Source organism: Pararge aegeria, chromosome Z (assembly GCF_905163445.1).
Source record: "Pararge aegeria chromosome Z, ilParAegt1.1, whole genome shotgun sequence".
Lineage (NCBI taxonomy): Eukaryota > Metazoa > Arthropoda > Insecta > Lepidoptera > Nymphalidae > Pararge > Pararge aegeria.
Window position 1 is genome coordinate 19,178,680 of NC_053208.1, and position 16,501 is coordinate 19,195,180.

The 16,501-nt window shown below is 35.0% G+C and overlaps 1 protein-coding gene across 5 annotated transcripts; it reads right to left on the minus strand.

Annotated features, from left to right (window-relative positions):
- Positions 1-10: 10 nt before the first annotated feature.
- LOC120636294 (angiopoietin-related protein 2) lies at positions 11-15,266 on the minus strand. 5 transcript variants are annotated; one of them, XM_039907715.1, is made up of 7 exons: positions 14,246-15,266; positions 13,848-14,034; positions 6,858-6,989; positions 6,252-6,439; positions 4,182-4,325; positions 572-696; positions 11-102 (listed from the first exon to the last, which is right to left on the minus strand). In XM_039907715.1, exons 1-7 carry the CDS (start codon positions 15,247-15,249, stop codon positions 11-13), a joined length of 1,872 nt encoding a protein of 623 aa, XP_039763649.1. In that variant the 5' UTR covers positions 15,250-15,266. The 5 variants fall into 5 exon arrangements, with proteins under 5 accessions (XP_039763649.1, XP_039763648.1, XP_039763646.1 ...); XM_039907714.1 differs by having other exon boundaries at positions 13,848-14,100; XM_039907712.1 differs by having other exon boundaries at positions 13,848-14,064; positions 14,225-15,266.
- Positions 15,267-16,501: the final 1,235 nt, after the last annotated feature.

Genomic DNA, 16,501 nt, shown 5'->3' on the forward strand with positions numbered 1-16,501 from the left:
TGGGTTGTGCTCATGTGTTTGGTTGCAAGCCTTTGGGCTTGATCATCATGGATGCTCGCTTGAGCGTGTAGTCCCAGCCTCGCCAGCGGAACCAAACGATGCCTGTAAACCAACAAAAAACTGAGCAAAAAGGATCCAATCAACAAAATAGAGTCCATTATAGATGCCCATTTATATGTACGCTTAGTACAGGATTAACATACTCGCAAACGTGGAGTGTCTGAGTATCAAAAGTAAAGTGGACCTAATGCAACTAGTTTTAGAGCTGTCATTTTTGTCATCCCGTTTTTTTATTTTGCTTAGAGAGCTTGCTGTATAAGTATGGACCAATTTGAGCTTAAAACAAGGCGCATAAAATCCATTTAACTCCGTCATTACAGAGTATTTATAGTTCAAACCGACCTACGATAATCGTACAAATGCTATAATAACTAAGGAATCAGCCTCAGATTAACGGGAATATTTTTACGGTTATTTACAATCATTTTCTGGTTAATTAAAAACAGTTCCAAGTTCTATGCGGGCTGAATCCCTAACTTGATGAGAAGCCACAATGTTTTTGGATTATTACCTTGTCTCGCTGTGAGGTCCTGTGGGTCATGCAGGTAGAGGCCGTTGAGGCCGCGTCCGCATGACTTCCACCACCATCCGCCTTTCAGCATGGACGCGCAGTTAAGTGACGACCGGTCGTTATCTCTGCAAAAGTAACACACATTTACATCCATGCTTTAAATCCTCTATAAAAGATTCTGAAAATGTAAACTTCTTGCAAACATTAAAACACCCAATATCATAATAGTCATAATATTATCCAAACGGATATAATATTGTGCTGAATAACATAATATAAAGCATCAACAAAATATAAAGGACTGGCTGTTTTAATGTTTACTAAAAGCTAATTGTTTCAGAATCTTTTGTACTTACTTAGAGGATTCGCATTAAGGGTGTTAATGCGAATCCAACTTAGCAACTGTTGATAATTAGGTATTGAAACTCCTGTGATATACTCATGTGATAATATAATCACACTCGCTTTTTTTTTGCTTTATCGGAAGGACACTTGCCGATAACCACCTGAGGGGTTGCTACGGCGTCACCGTGGGAGTGGGGCGAGCGCGAAAGCTCACCATGAGAAGAGCCCCAGGGCTCGACGACATCGGGGGGGAGAGTGGGAGACGTCGACCCGAGGGTGCCTCCTGCGAGGACTCGGACCTCGGCTCGGTTCGACGTTAATCTGACTGTTTAGTCACACTCGGCTTCGTCTCGTGTTTAAATACCCCTTTTTATACAACAGTTGCATTAATAACTTAAAATAATTTACACATTTTAGTATGTGAGAATACAATAATAAACGGGGCCGACTATCTAACGTGCCTTGCCTACCAAATCACTAGGGGTCCACCCCTGGGATTTGACATTGCGGCTATTTTATAACTTCTGACTGGTACTGAGAATTGCTTGACAGAAAACCTCATAGGAAATTACCCGGTCCGACTCGGGATTAAATCTCGGGACCTTGTGATCTAGAGCACGATACCGGGGTAGACAGCAGACTTACCGGTACAAGACTAACGGATCAGTATAAAATAAATTATAATCATTAAATATTCCATACACCCACCTACCTACTTCATCGTTAGTCCACCAGTAACGAGTTTATTTATTCTATATTGGATTTAAGTAGAACTCGTCTGTCCTTTTAAGGTTTAGATCGAAACAAATTAGATGAAATAGTTCCTACCTACTCAGAAAATTATAGCTGGGTTGAGTGCGAAATAAAATGAAGATTTGTATTCGGAAAAATTTTGCTTCTTTGGTTTATAAGTGTCTTTCCGGAAAAAAATAAATTTGACGCCAAATAAAGCGTGAAACTAAATGCATTCATGTTTTTATTGCAATGAATGCATTTAGTCATCATGTTTCTGTGTATTTCGTATTATATTTCTCGTATCTAAGAAACGTCTCTAACGATTGGGATATTTGTTTGCTTCCAAGTTTATTTAAATAAGTATCTTCTCGAAATATAAAAAAAAAAGCAGCTCGCTCGCCCAGGTACAGCTTATAAAAGTTTTAATTGCAAAAAAACTTACATCCAAGACATTAGGTACCTACGACTTTACCGATTTAAGTTCAATAAACTGCTATAAAAACAACATAATGACATAAACTTAACCTTAAAGGACTAAACACCGGACGGACCGGTAGAGCGTAAACACACTTGCGCCATGACCGGGGGACATAAAGTTATAATATGCAAAGTGTTTGTTTCTTATAAACGGTTTAATCATTCCACCGATACTTAAATATTTGTTTGCATCCTATAGAGACGCTAAAAAGCCTTTTAAAATATGTGAATACATAGTTGAATACCTATTACGTTCTATACAAAATCTAATCCTAGAATAAATAAAAAAATACCTATCCATACATTGCATTTTCCATTGACCCTGACTCTGAACTCATGTGTGGTAGTGTTTAAGCTATTTCCTATATTCTAGCGTGTTAGGTCAAGTGGGATAGACAGGTAATCGACGTAACACGCGATGGTTAGCAAGTATACTTTCGTACGAATTAGAAAGACATTAAACGTCGATATTATAAAATTTGATTTGTTATCTGGTGTTGCAATAGACAACACCGCCTAGAATTGGTCTAAGACCTTAGGGGGCTTGCATAATGGTCTATCGGGACCATTGTAAAAAGGACATTGAGTCACAACTTTTACTTTAATAAATTAGAATGAAAAAGTTTGTTGGCAATGAGGAATATTTAGGACAAGAAATAATAACTTTTTAAAAATCAAACTTTGCTGGCTCTCTTATTTAATTAACCCTTTGTTCGAGATTGGTTCGCTTGCAATCCGAGTCGTTTACGATTATCGAAATCCAGCATTTCGATAATCGTAAACGTCAGGCTAAATTGGAATTTATTTTTATATCTTTAAAGCTCAAGTCGACAACAGTTCTAGTGCTTTTTGTAAAGCGTTTGCAATATTAAAATCAAAAGTAAGTAAAGAATCTGCGGTTGTTCAACCAGTGACAATACTAGTACTTTTATATATAAGCAAGGTTTCTTTTTTATTATGAGTTTTAAACGGCTCTAATCCCTACTAATATTATAAAGGTGAATGTAAGTTTGTTTGTTACGCTTTCACGCAAAACTACTAAACCGATCATCACGAGAGTTTGTACACATAGTCCTGAAGGTATTAGAAGTAATATAGGATGCTTTTTATCCCGAAATTAAGGTCAGTTCTTTTGGGAGAGGGGGACGAAAGTGTTTGACGATTTTACATAAATTTAAATTTAAAAACTACACCAGTTATGTCAGGATCATTTTAAGTGTGTAATTTTAATTATTTATGTATTTCATATAAATTGAGGATGTTATATGTTATATATTTATATAGGTATTTATGTTATATATTTTATTTGTATTTATATATAAAATATTTATATATATATATATTATAGTTATATTTATATATATATATATATATATATATATATTTTATTTATATATTTGTATAATTTTAAATCTTATTTATTGCACCACCTACCTCTTTTCTATGTTTTTTCCTTTTACGCCATTGGTTGCCTGGAAGAAATCGCTATGTAGCGATAAGGCCACCAAATTGTACTCTCTTTATATGTATTTATACCTTTGTAACTACTTTTTTTTTCTTTGGTGTACTTTAAAAGTGTATTCATTCATTCATTCAGTTCTTTTTTTATATAAGAATACACAACTTAAAAATTTCAGTACAATTACACCTAAATTCAATGCCACATGTCTTTCGAAGAACAAAAACAAACGCAGACGAAGTAACAGCTAGTTTATTATAAGTAAATCACACGGAAGTTTCACATCATCCTAATGCCTAACTAGTGATATAATCATAAACTTTACGAGGGACACATTATAAACAGCTAAATGTTTCTTTTTTTACCAATAACTGACAGACCAAGCAGACGGCCCACCTGATCGTAGGTAGAGACGATCGCCAGAGCAACACTGTAGTAGTAGACACAGAGTACTTCCCTGAAGATCTCTTACTTCTACTTAATTTTAGAATTTACTAATAAGTTCCAAGGTAAAATTTAGTGTGCGAGCAATGTATAAGTAAATGTAATGTATTGAATGAAAATAATTTTTAAGGCAGAGGCTTTTCAAATTACCTGTTGTATGTAGAGAAGGGGCTGTTGTTTGACCCGTACCAGGGGTCGTTCAGAGAATCGCCGGCATTTCCCTCGTAGCCTTCGATCTCCAGTTTGTAGTATTCCGCTTCAGAGTATATCTTGAAGTGCGAATATTGAGCATACCTGCATACATAATAATCATTATTAGTATTAGAGCATTTATATATATTTTTTTATTACACTCCAATTTAGCTCTTAACTACAATCCCATTCTGGCAATCGCGCTTAAACCAATTAAGCTCGGTCACCAACACGCACCTTCTTTTAACCTCCTCTTTTTACCTCTTTTTATTACACTGATATTAAAGGCATTTACTAATATCAGCATCGACGGTAGGAGAGCCGTAGCTTAATTCGTTAAAGCGCTCAGGCCGCGATTGCCAGAAAGTCGCAGGTTCAAATCCTGTTTGTTCCGAAATTTTTAAATGCTTTTAAATTTATAAAAAAGTGATGACACAATTTAAGATAAGATGGTAACAGGATAGCCTGCTAGGGGGTATGAGCTATGGCAGCTATATACCTCTAATTGGTATTTACGCGACATCGTTTCGGATCGCTAAATCATTTGGCGGCACTTCTTACTACGTAGGCCGGTAACTAGCCACAGCTGATGCCCACCAGACTAGAAACAAATTAGAAATTATAAATTCCCAAATTGACCTTACCGGGGATCGAGCCCGGGACCTTCCTCTTAAAACCTAGCCGCTGAACCAGGAAGGTCGTCATGCTTTTAATTTCCCAGTTCTCCAGTCTCTTAAAGAGATTCATGCAGACCCTCCACCGTACTCCAGTAAGGGTTGGTGGGTTTTAACAAAGATAATCACAATATGTTAGTTATTACAAACGGGACTGATAGCTCAAAGTTTTAAGCTTTCCAAGACTAAAGACAAGAATAAAATTTAAATCAAATTATCTTGTGTAATTTTTGGCTCTACCTGGGAATTGTATCCTTATGATATGCTAACTCCTATCCAACGAGTAGATACTAGTATAAGCAATTAATTACTTATAACAAATCTATGTCTTCTTGGAAATAAGGTAATATTTTCCTAACACAATAACTCGTCCCAGTACCTACCTGAGTATATTTTCTTTCTTTTTAAGCTTGCGACCATTTTACAAAACAACGAAGGAACAGGACTTTAGCGCAAATACTAAATGCATTCCAAAGATATCATCATCAAACTATTGATTTGACACAGGGCTCCGGCTCGCTCTAACAGGGGAGAGACTAGAGAGATTAAGGCTGAGAACCAATGCGGCTTGGCGGGCTTTTCAAGATTATATGTACCTAATGACGCAGTGATCCCACGCATCCCAGCACGCACCTCATTTCTGAGTTATGTGGGTTTTAAGTAACTATCACTTGCTTCAACGATGACGGAAAAAATCGTGGGGAAACCTGCATGCCTTGGAGTTCTCCATAATGATTTTCTCAAAGGCGTGTGAAGTCCACCAATCCGCACTGGGCCAGCGTGGTGGACTAAGGCCTCAACCCTTTTCATGTGTGGGAGACCCGTGCCCTGCAGTGGGCCGGTAATGGATTGATATGATGATATGAAATGAGCGTATCAACTCAGCCGCCGGACAACGAATGGGTATGGTGAGGAGAAGTCCGCCAGGGAGCAGTGAGAAGTCGACACACTAAAATACTCATCACTCATATGCCTAGACACTTACTTTATTATTACAGTTGTATTTTGACTTCCCTCAAGTAAAGATTATAGAATCCGGAACAAGAGAGTCAACATTATTAAACCCTGTTCCCTTACTACCATCGCTTAAGGTAGTATTATTACTACTTTAAGTCCGCCAGGGAGCAGTGAGAAGTCGACACACTAAAATACTCATCACTCATATGCCTAGACATTTATTATAACACTTGTATTTTGACTTCCCTCAAGTAAAAATTATATATTCCGAAACAAGAGAAACATTGTTAAACCCTGTTCCCTTAATACCATCGCTTAAGGCAGTATTATTACTACTTTAAGAGATGGTAGTAAGGGAACAGTTCTGTTTTTATATCTATGTCACGAAGAAACTTACCTCTTGTTACCGTCAAAGTCTTCTAATTCCACCCTAAGCATATAATCGTCATTGTTTGTCAGCATGTAAATATTTTCATTGCCTAACCAGAACTCTTTGCTAGGATCACCAAATCCATTTTTGTAGTCACCCCAATCCCGGTTGAAATTTTCTGCTGGGATACCATAATCATCACGTCGGTGGATAACCTAAAATAACGAAGGAACTCATATAGGTAGGTCACTTATTTCTTTAACCTTTCTAATAACGTTAACAACTTACATATGAATATACAACTATAATGTTTAGCTATATAGTTATGAAATATAACTAAACGAATTTTTTCAATTTCGAAGAGACCGACGATTTGGAAAGCAAATTTTAATTAAAGAAACTTTTTAAGCATAATGAAACAAAATAAATAATGCACAATGAAATTCTATTCGATAGAAGTTCTTGATATTTTATAATTGAAAATAGAATTCGTCCCGTTGGCTGTAGAGGCTCTGAAGCATACCAAGTATTGCAAGTATTTTTCTTAGTATATATTATAATAAAGTATTTTTCTGTATTCAGAATTATTATTTTCTGACATTAAATAGAATATATTAAAGACAAAAGTCTTACCGTCCATCCGCCGTCGGCAACATTCTGTTCACAGTACACTTTAAGGAACCAGTACGTAGTGCCTCGTATCTGCAGGTAGTAAACGCCCGACTCTCGCATACCAGCGTTTAGAAGGTCCACGCACGAATAGCCCTGAAATTATATAACGATACACTGTAGCCTTTACTCGAGCCACTACTCTACGGCAGCTTCCCAAAGTAAATGAAACGAACAAAAATTTAATAGGTACTAATCCAATCCATTTATATTTGTCGTTATTAGACAACAACATCATTTATCAAATGAATAACGTTGTTTTTTTTAACAAAACGATTATTACATTGGAAAATCTGCCAGATAGTATAATTCGCATCATTCCCACATACTTGACAAGTTAGTTACGTAAGTTATTCGCAAAGTTTTGGTATTTAGCTATACGATGAGTTAATTTGAGCAAAACCCTCTTCTTGGATTAGTAATTACGAGTAATTCATATTATCAACTTTTAATAAAATCACGTAATAATGTCGCCATGCAAGCATAGACACGCATTATATATATAACCGTTTACCGTCTGAAATACACGTATAAAATATATCAGGTATATGTATTTTTAAATAATTTTTTTACAGTCTTATTCATTCGACTATATTACTTGAATTCAGCTTCTGCAACATGATAAATTGATAGGGCTGTTCTTCTAAAAGACATTATTAACGTACCTAACCTTTATTAATATTGCTGTATAAAGTTTGCAAAGGAATTTGGACCTTTGAGATATTTGGTGGATGGTGATGTGGATATGGAAGTTAATAATATGTTTGTTATTACCAATTTAATAACAGGCTAATAAGATTTAAATGGTATTTAGCATCACGTTGACCATGTCCTCGAATAGATACATTTTAACCGGGGAAATTATGTTTTCGATATTAATCAGATACCTGTTGGGTTTATGATGAGGTTTGATGTTTAGGTTTTAAATTACAACCACAGAATTAAGAACATACAGAAGCGTGTACACGACTTATATTGAAGCATCAAATACACCTCCACTTTAGTATGGTTTCTTGAACAAAAGGTTAGTCACTTCATACCATTTAGCAGTGATAACAATTATTTTACCTCTAATGTTCTAAACGTTTACCATAAAATGGAAAAAAAAGAAAATGTTCTAACCGTTTACAATAAAATGGAAAAATGGGAACAAGTTTGTGAGCTGGCAAAATTGCGCATAAGCTTATTATGGATTTCCGCAAAGTAACGCAATTAGTTTATGGTTTCTTAAGCCACTAGGAAATTAAAAGTCATTCTAAGCAGCTCGTACCAGTCACCTAAGTATTTAATTTTTTTGACTATTGACCAATATTTGATGATTATGACGACAAGAAATCAGCGTTGTTTGTCCGTCATATTCTATCGTTAACATAGATGATTGAATTTCTTTTCTATGTTCTTTTAGAAGCGGGTATATCGTTTTTATTTCAACATTTCTTATTAGTGGCGCAGTCACGTCAGAAACTCAGCCATGTTATTGTTATTTTGTTTTATTTACTGTTTTAATGAAATTCCCGTTGTGGTACCGATAATTTTGAGATTCTATCTTTTGGCCCGACCTGGGAATCGAGTCTAAAACCTTGTGGTTGGGTAGGTAGTCCTCTTGATTCGTACGCAGTGCAGTGCCGCATGCATTTTACGCAAAATAAACGATTAGGCAATCGTTTATTTTGCGTAAAATGCACGCAGGATTAGATTAGTTCGGAGGACCAAATTTATTTTTGGTCAAGGTCTTAGAGGACACGATACACTCGTACGATATTTTGAATCTTCTTCAAATGGAATTTAATAATTTATTTATATCAACAGATATACGTAATATTAACAAACATATACCTAATCGTGGTACGTAAAATTATGAATAATATCCTTAGTACCTACTTACGTACCACTCAAACTCTAGTTATATTATTATCTCACTGCTCAGCAGGTGTCCTCTAGAATATTAGAGAGGACACAAGAGCATTAATCCACCACGCTTATATAATGTGGGTTTACGGATTTAACGATTATTACCGCATGTCAGTGATAGTTACAAAGACCAACTGCTTAGAGTGCTCTCCCAAGCACGTGGTCCTATTACAGGTATGTCTGAGGAATTAAATAGCGTATTCATAAAACAATTATAAATTTAAGCCAGTTCATTGTTTGTTTTTGTATTTACTTTAGTAGATAACTGGTACGTACATATCTTGTGTTCTCAAATTATTCCGCTTCGAATAGTTGATTATCTGATATAATGCAGTATAGGCAATATTGCGATCATGTTGCGAAAAACGTTACAACGTCCTTAAATATTGTTTAACTCATGAATAATCACTATTTAGACAGCTTGTTGTAAATAGACTATAGGTATTAGATAGAACACCGAGAGAAACACGCAATGCTCTTTACTTTTTGTTTTTATTTAGGTTCCAAGATATCACGATTAACCTACTTTTTGCTAATTTATCCTTATACTTAGTAATAACATAATTATTTACCGTGTACATTCAGACATTAACTCGTTTAAGCAGAAGTAAAGAATTGAAAAATGTCTATAATAAAATATATTTTTATCTTACGTGACTTAAAATGTGTAGAATCTTACCGCTAGATGCTTTTTTGTGACTTTATAGTAAAAAAATATATGTTTAAAAAATAATAAAAACTTGTGTATAAACTTAGTTGTATGTTCTTAGGAACATCACTTTTTATTTTATACATATTTATAAATTTTTTACCACTTGTAAAATACACAAGTTTAATTATCTATTTTTTAATCGCCAATATAATTAAATAACTTTATCTATTGCCTTAGTGAGATTATAGATATAATTTGTTAAGTTTATTTATGTATTTATAGCCTTTCAACAATCTTATCTTACTGATTATTTACTTGTCGAGACAACGGTTTCGCTTGTTTGTCTTGCCTTAGCATAGGCCTCCCCCAGGTTCTTCCATGCTTCGCGATCATGGGGTTTCCTTGTCCACAGAGGTCCTGCTGTCGCTCTTATGTCGTCTTCCCACCGTCCCACCTTCATTTGTTAAGATATATAGATATATTTAGATAAGTTCTCTTGCTTACCCAAATATAGACCTTTTAAGTATTTTTTCTCACAATTTTAAAATTTTATTTTTGGGTTTCTATACATCTTTCATTCTATTAAATCATTTAATTTTTTTCTTTTATATATGTAATGTGATGTAAGAGGAAAAATGGATATTATGTTATGTACTTGAAAATACAACATATAGGTAGGTACATAAGTATTCCGATGCAACCGGATAGTTCTACGTACCTACTTATTATGTTTAAACAATACAAATGCTGTAATCATTGGTAGGTATATATAACAGTCGGTGGGAACAGCTGGTTTTTGTGCACTGACAAAGTCGCGGAAAGCGCTGCGAAGGTATACTTATTGTGAACCAGATTTACGTAACGATATCAACTTTCCTTGCGCGGAACTCTGCGTGCCGGCTCAAGTCCCATTTTCAATACCTGTATTGAAATCGCTCTGGCATAGCCGACATATAACGAATGAAACTGTCCAAGCCTCATTCATATCGTAATGAATGAGTCGTTGATTTTTCACTCGAGTAAATGAAATGGAATGCAAACTAACATCAGGGTGAACTTTGATAAAATATAAGGTTGTTTGCAAGGTCCTATAGAAAAATCGAATGGAAATTAAAAATACAATAAAGCTCTGTTATAGTCAAAACTGCACGTTACGGTGCTTTATGATAATTCATTTGAACGAAACAGTCCATATTCATGTTTATACGAATGATAAAGATCCTTCATTAGACTGGAGCTTTGATCGATATTGGTATAATATCGGTCTAATAGTTATGATCGCTAATGAAACATCCCAAAAATCGTGTTACAAAAAAAAAGGTATCTCACAAAAATTTGATTACTTAGCAAGGAAAGCTAAGTAATCAAATCATGTTTAGACTCTGAAAATTTATAATGAGTAGTATAGGAGAAAATTAGAAATACCTTTTTTAACATGCGGATTGATTATTAATTATTGAATTATTTAGCAGTAGCTGACTAATGAAGCGAGGCCGTTTTATAAGTTTTACATACTTACCTGTATCTGGTATTTCATACCGATTTTGAACATTTATATAGACGGTAGAGATAGTCTGTTTTAAATCACAAACTCTTTCTACAAACGTTCGTATAAAAGTCGTTTGTAATTATTGTATATGGTATTTCTATGATGATCAAGCTTGGACTGACTACTTTTACTATCATGAGCTTTTGATACTTATAATAACGAAGGTCATAGCTTGTTTATGTCATGTTTGTTGTTGCAGGGCGATAGGTATGTTAAAAAATTGTGACGTAAACACATTTCTAAATATTACGAATATTATTTTCACTTCAATAATTTTATAGCTCTAGTTCTGGTACAAGGTATATTCCGAGTAGTTTTTTTTGGCAATTTAATTAATGTACCTTATTTTGAATTTGTTTAATTAATGTAGTATAAATATACGAGAAATAATGAACGGCGAAACGTTGAAATCAGCATTGTATAAGTATCGAGTAGGTACCTTAAGGAGAGCAACGCTCGTTCTTAGAGCAACAAGTAAAATTACGTGAAAACCAGTTATTACTGTAACATTGTCTGCGCCACTTGCCTCTTGATTGGAGTGTAATTGTACTTGCTGTTCGACATTTTAACATAATAAAATATTTCTTACTTTTACGTAATATAAGTTTCGTTTTTTTTGGTAAAATTTAAACATATTTTGAACTTTAGCTTCGTTAATCACAGGAAGTTAATAAGTAACATGTTATTTAAATTTTAGGTATGTAGGGATTTTTTGTTTTAACAAGCACAAACTGCCCGCTGCCACTTCAGCTTGTCAATCTGGAGATCGAGAACCGATAAGCATACTGCATCGTGTGTTCCGACTTGAAATAAGCCCATAAAAAGTTTGCTGGATTTGGTTTGATAAGAAAGGCCGAGCGTGGCGGAGCGCTCTCAGAAAGGGTTTATGTTCAGCAATGAACGCATACATTAAATAAGGCTAATCATAATTATGGCATTTAAAGTCTTTTTAGAGTTGTGAATTATCTACATGACCTACAAAAGATACAAAAGCGCATTTTCACGTTCTGTAAATTTCAGATGCCATTGGCGTGGGTTGCAGTCGTTTTGAATTTTTAGTACCACCTCGGAATGCGATGCGTGTAACCTTTGCACTCCTTACGGTTATTGCAAATCGGCTTCTTGTATCACTTATGAATCTTAAGGTTTTTGTACCTTTTAGACTAAAGCAGAACCGAGCTCCGGCACCACTGCACCGTCAAGGTATGATTTCGTGGCCAAAGTGCGAAATGAAATTTCACTGATACAGTTTATTTACTTTGAGGTTTTTTTTTATGGGTATGGCGCTTAACTGATCATAAGGTATTACAGTCTGTAGTAACAGACTTGCTTTATTTATAGCTGTGTAGGCTCTATTAATTTTTCGTATTTAACGCCTCGTGCGCCTCGTTTAGCTCTTTATGCTCTTGCAGCATTAAAATATTTTTTTTAAGCGTAAGTGTTTTATCATTTTAATTTATTTATATGTTGCTATTGTATGCTTTTTTGTATTTATATCAAACGGTTATCTAAAGTAAGATTTACTGGTACGGTTACATACTTCACGAATTCTACAACGTGGATAACTATTAACTTACCCTTTAAATTCCTTGTAATGAAACCAGCGGTAACTTAATTTAGATCCATTTTTGATAACTCTTCTAAATTATAGCAACCTACTAATTCACCAATGGTGTTTCGAATGCCCGCTCGTAAATCTTGATATTTCCAACCAATGGCTATAAAGTTATAAATTATAATTGCAACAATTCTCTACGTATGAATATTCAAATGATTGAAATATAGTCATTTATATGTTCCAATTTGTTAATGGTCTGTTTGAGACCGAGAACATTTGATAAATCGTAAAGTGTAACGAAGTAATTCTATATTTTGATTTTAATTATACCCACTAGTAAATAGTGCTTGCAGGATGTGGTTAAGTGAATGGATATCTTTGGATAGACTATTGCGTCGAGTTCCTTATTGCTAAACCAGGAGACTTAAATGGCGCTGTTTCGAGTAGATTAGGTATGTACAGTTTAGCCGCTATTCGACAAACTGGAAACGGCATTGATTAAAATTCCAACGAAAATAACTATTTCGTGGAAAACTATTGAGTTAAAGCTTACATTTAATTTTTTTATCATAATTTTACCATATACCTATATATCATGCGGTTGAGATGCATTCGAAGCTCACCTATTACATATCGCTTTTTTGCAACAGTGATGACACATCAGAAAAGTTTAAATTTTAGAGTACCCAGAGCATTTTCTCTCCAGCCTTCATCTCATATCTTCGTGAAAAGGCCTCATTTAGCTTAGGTTTTAGGCTTAGGCTTTGAACTTAGGTTTTATATGAATGAGCAATATGTTAAACGGAAGAAAAGTTATCCGCTTTAATTTTTCGGTAAAGCTAACGCGAAAATACATATAATATAATATAGTCATGGAAGATTGAACGGAGAATATCACCTACCGTTATCAGTCTTATTTTAAATGTATGTAGCGGGGCAAGACTATACATTTTACACGGTTCTAGTTTTTAAATAAAACATATGTCCCTACAAGAAGTAATATTTGACATTGTGAAAATATTTACTGAACTCCCTACATATTTTAATGCGTAAACAGTGAATACGGCACAATTAAAAATTAAAAACTTTACTAAAACATGTTCATAAATGAATAAAATCAAAATTGCATAGGCATTGCATTGCTTAAAATTATTCCATACAAAAATTAAAATTACATTTTTCGCTGAGCCACAACATAATATAAAAACAATACAGATAAAAATGCAGATAAAAATATAATTTTCGGAACATGAATTAATTTAGATACGATATTGATCAACTCACTTTGACGTCCTTGTAGTTCGCGACGATCTCCGAAGCGAACGTGTTGTTGCCGATGATGGGCTTGTTTTTGACGCTGGGAAAGATGATGCCACCCTTGCGGCTCGTGGGGCGAGGACTAGTGGGGCCAGAACTGTTGCCGACGCTGCCAGTACTTGCCGGGGTCACAGTTACAGTCGCACCCGTCGGACTTGAACTGGAGTTGCTCGAAATTGTCGGGCTGTATATCAGATGACGATTAGACTTCGTAAAACGGCTTTCACCATTATAAACATTTTATATTTAATCATAATGTAACAATCGCAATGCAAAATACATTAAGCACACGCACAATAAATATTCGCATTAATGCAATGTAAATAATTATGAATTAAATTCACCTGTTGTTAATTAGATACGACGGAGGAGTGGTCATCGGAATTGTACTAGTAGTAGGATCAGTAGAGGGCTCGTCCACTCTATATCTGTTTGGCGCATACTCCACCAGCCTGTCGATAGTAGGATCCAGCAGTAATTCAGCAGGCACTGGCCGCTGTGCTAATGTAGCTACATCATCTTCCTGTTTCTTTAGCCTTTTTTCCACAATATCAAGATTTTCAATAATTAGATTTGTTTTTAAACGTAAGTCATTATGGATTTGGCCAATAGCGCGCTCTTGTCGTTGTGTTTGGGTTAAGAGTTCATCCGACTTCGGGACTAAATCGTCAACCGAGCTCTTTGTTCCGACCACCACATCCCATACTTCATCCATTTTCTCCGAAACACTCATCATAGGAATAATTTTATTGACTAATGTATCAATTTTGCTAGCTTTCTGCACTGGAGACTGTGTACTCGTAACTGTACGATTTTTAAAAATGTTGTTAACATTAATGGAAGCGGATTCAGGTTCCACTATAGCTGCGTGGACGTCAGCCATCATATACAGCACTTTTCCTAAGTTTTCAGAGACAAGATTAATGTGGAATTGTAATTTTCGGTCTACTGTTGACATTGAAGTGCGTAGTTGATCTACTTCTTTTGTTATTTCATTTATTACTTCTGTGTTAAGACCTTTTGCTATTTCGATAACGTTGAGATTAATCGGCTTCTTTTCACTTGCCTCTGCATTAATATCATCAACAGGCAAGAAGTTATTATCTATTTGTGTTTTTAATCCAACTAATTTTGTATCAATGTCTGAAACTTTTTGATCCAAGGACTCCAGCTTTTTATCAAGCATGTTAGCACTATTAATTTTATTATCGTTCTTTCTGCTATTTATATTGTCTGTAACACTCTGTTCATCACCTGGAACAATGTGACTGAAAAGTTTAAAATCTAAGTTACTCAGTTTGGATATAATGGCGTCAGTTTTATGTATATTGTCATTAACTCTTGAATCTAGCGCCTCTACTCTTCTCATAAGATGCTCCACTGCTTTGTCAAGATTTTCAATTCTTTGCAGTTTAGTTTCCAAGGTACTGACGATGACTTCAAATACATTAAAAATGTATTGTTCTCTGAAACAAAAAAATATAATTTAATAAACAGTAATAACCTAAATATAAACCACATAATATGTTTGTTTCTAACATATGCTCATTGGGTACGCATATAATTACTCCTATATTCGGTCCTAATCTATAGATCAATAACCTAAGTTATTTATTGGCTATCTTAAAACATCGAAGCTGTTTCGGATGTCAATGATTATACAAAGGTTACATTTCTCGAATCTAAGATGAACTCACCAAATTTGAGCGTTTGCATCTTATTATCAATCAAAAATAAAACTTATTGAATAGTTTCATTATACGGCATTTGTCGACTTCCCTTCCCTTCCGACGCTGGGGTCTTATAAGTAGAAATTGCCAAGCTCGATCCCCATAATATTCTCTTTTCTAGTATGGCAGGAGGTTTTTATATTGATGTAGTAAAGCTTTTTTTGACAGCTCTTCCGGGGAAGTAATTACAGGCACATGAGGCTTAACACCTATACCTCAGGGTGATGGACTTGGTCTTTGCGTGCCCTGCCAAGTGTTTCTGTGTTTAACTAGGCAATGGTCTTTCACTTAACATCATGTGGACCATCTGCTTGGTTCGTCAATTATTACAAAAAAAAATATTAAAACTGCCATACAAAACAGGTTAGCCCGCTACCATCTTAGACTGCACTATCACATACCACTAGATGAGAGGGAAATGCTAAGGGGTGAGCCAGTAATAACATTTAAAAAAAAACATAAACATCACTAGCCGGCAGTAGTGTAGTTACAAAAAAAAAAATGCGCCCCAGAAGTGTCAATGAGAATACCACTGGCTAGGTATATATTTAACTGTGTTTTTAGATTATAGGCCACCAGTGAAGAATGTTGGTATTGTAGTGTGTTTTTGCAATTCGCTGTTGTGTTCAATTCTCAACTTGCTTTATTTTACCTTTTGAACATTCTTACGTATACTTAAACGATTTTGTCACCAGTTCTTGCTCGTGAATTGCTCGTTTAGTAAACATGTATCTGGAAGGCTCAGCCAGGTCGGCGTTACGCAAATTGGCTTTAAAATATACGTTCGGTATGGTAGAGTGGTTTAGAGTCATTTTATTAAATCGAGCGCGCACTGCAGCAGGTCCATACCAATTATATCAATAGATTATCTACATTTCTTCTCGACAGCAA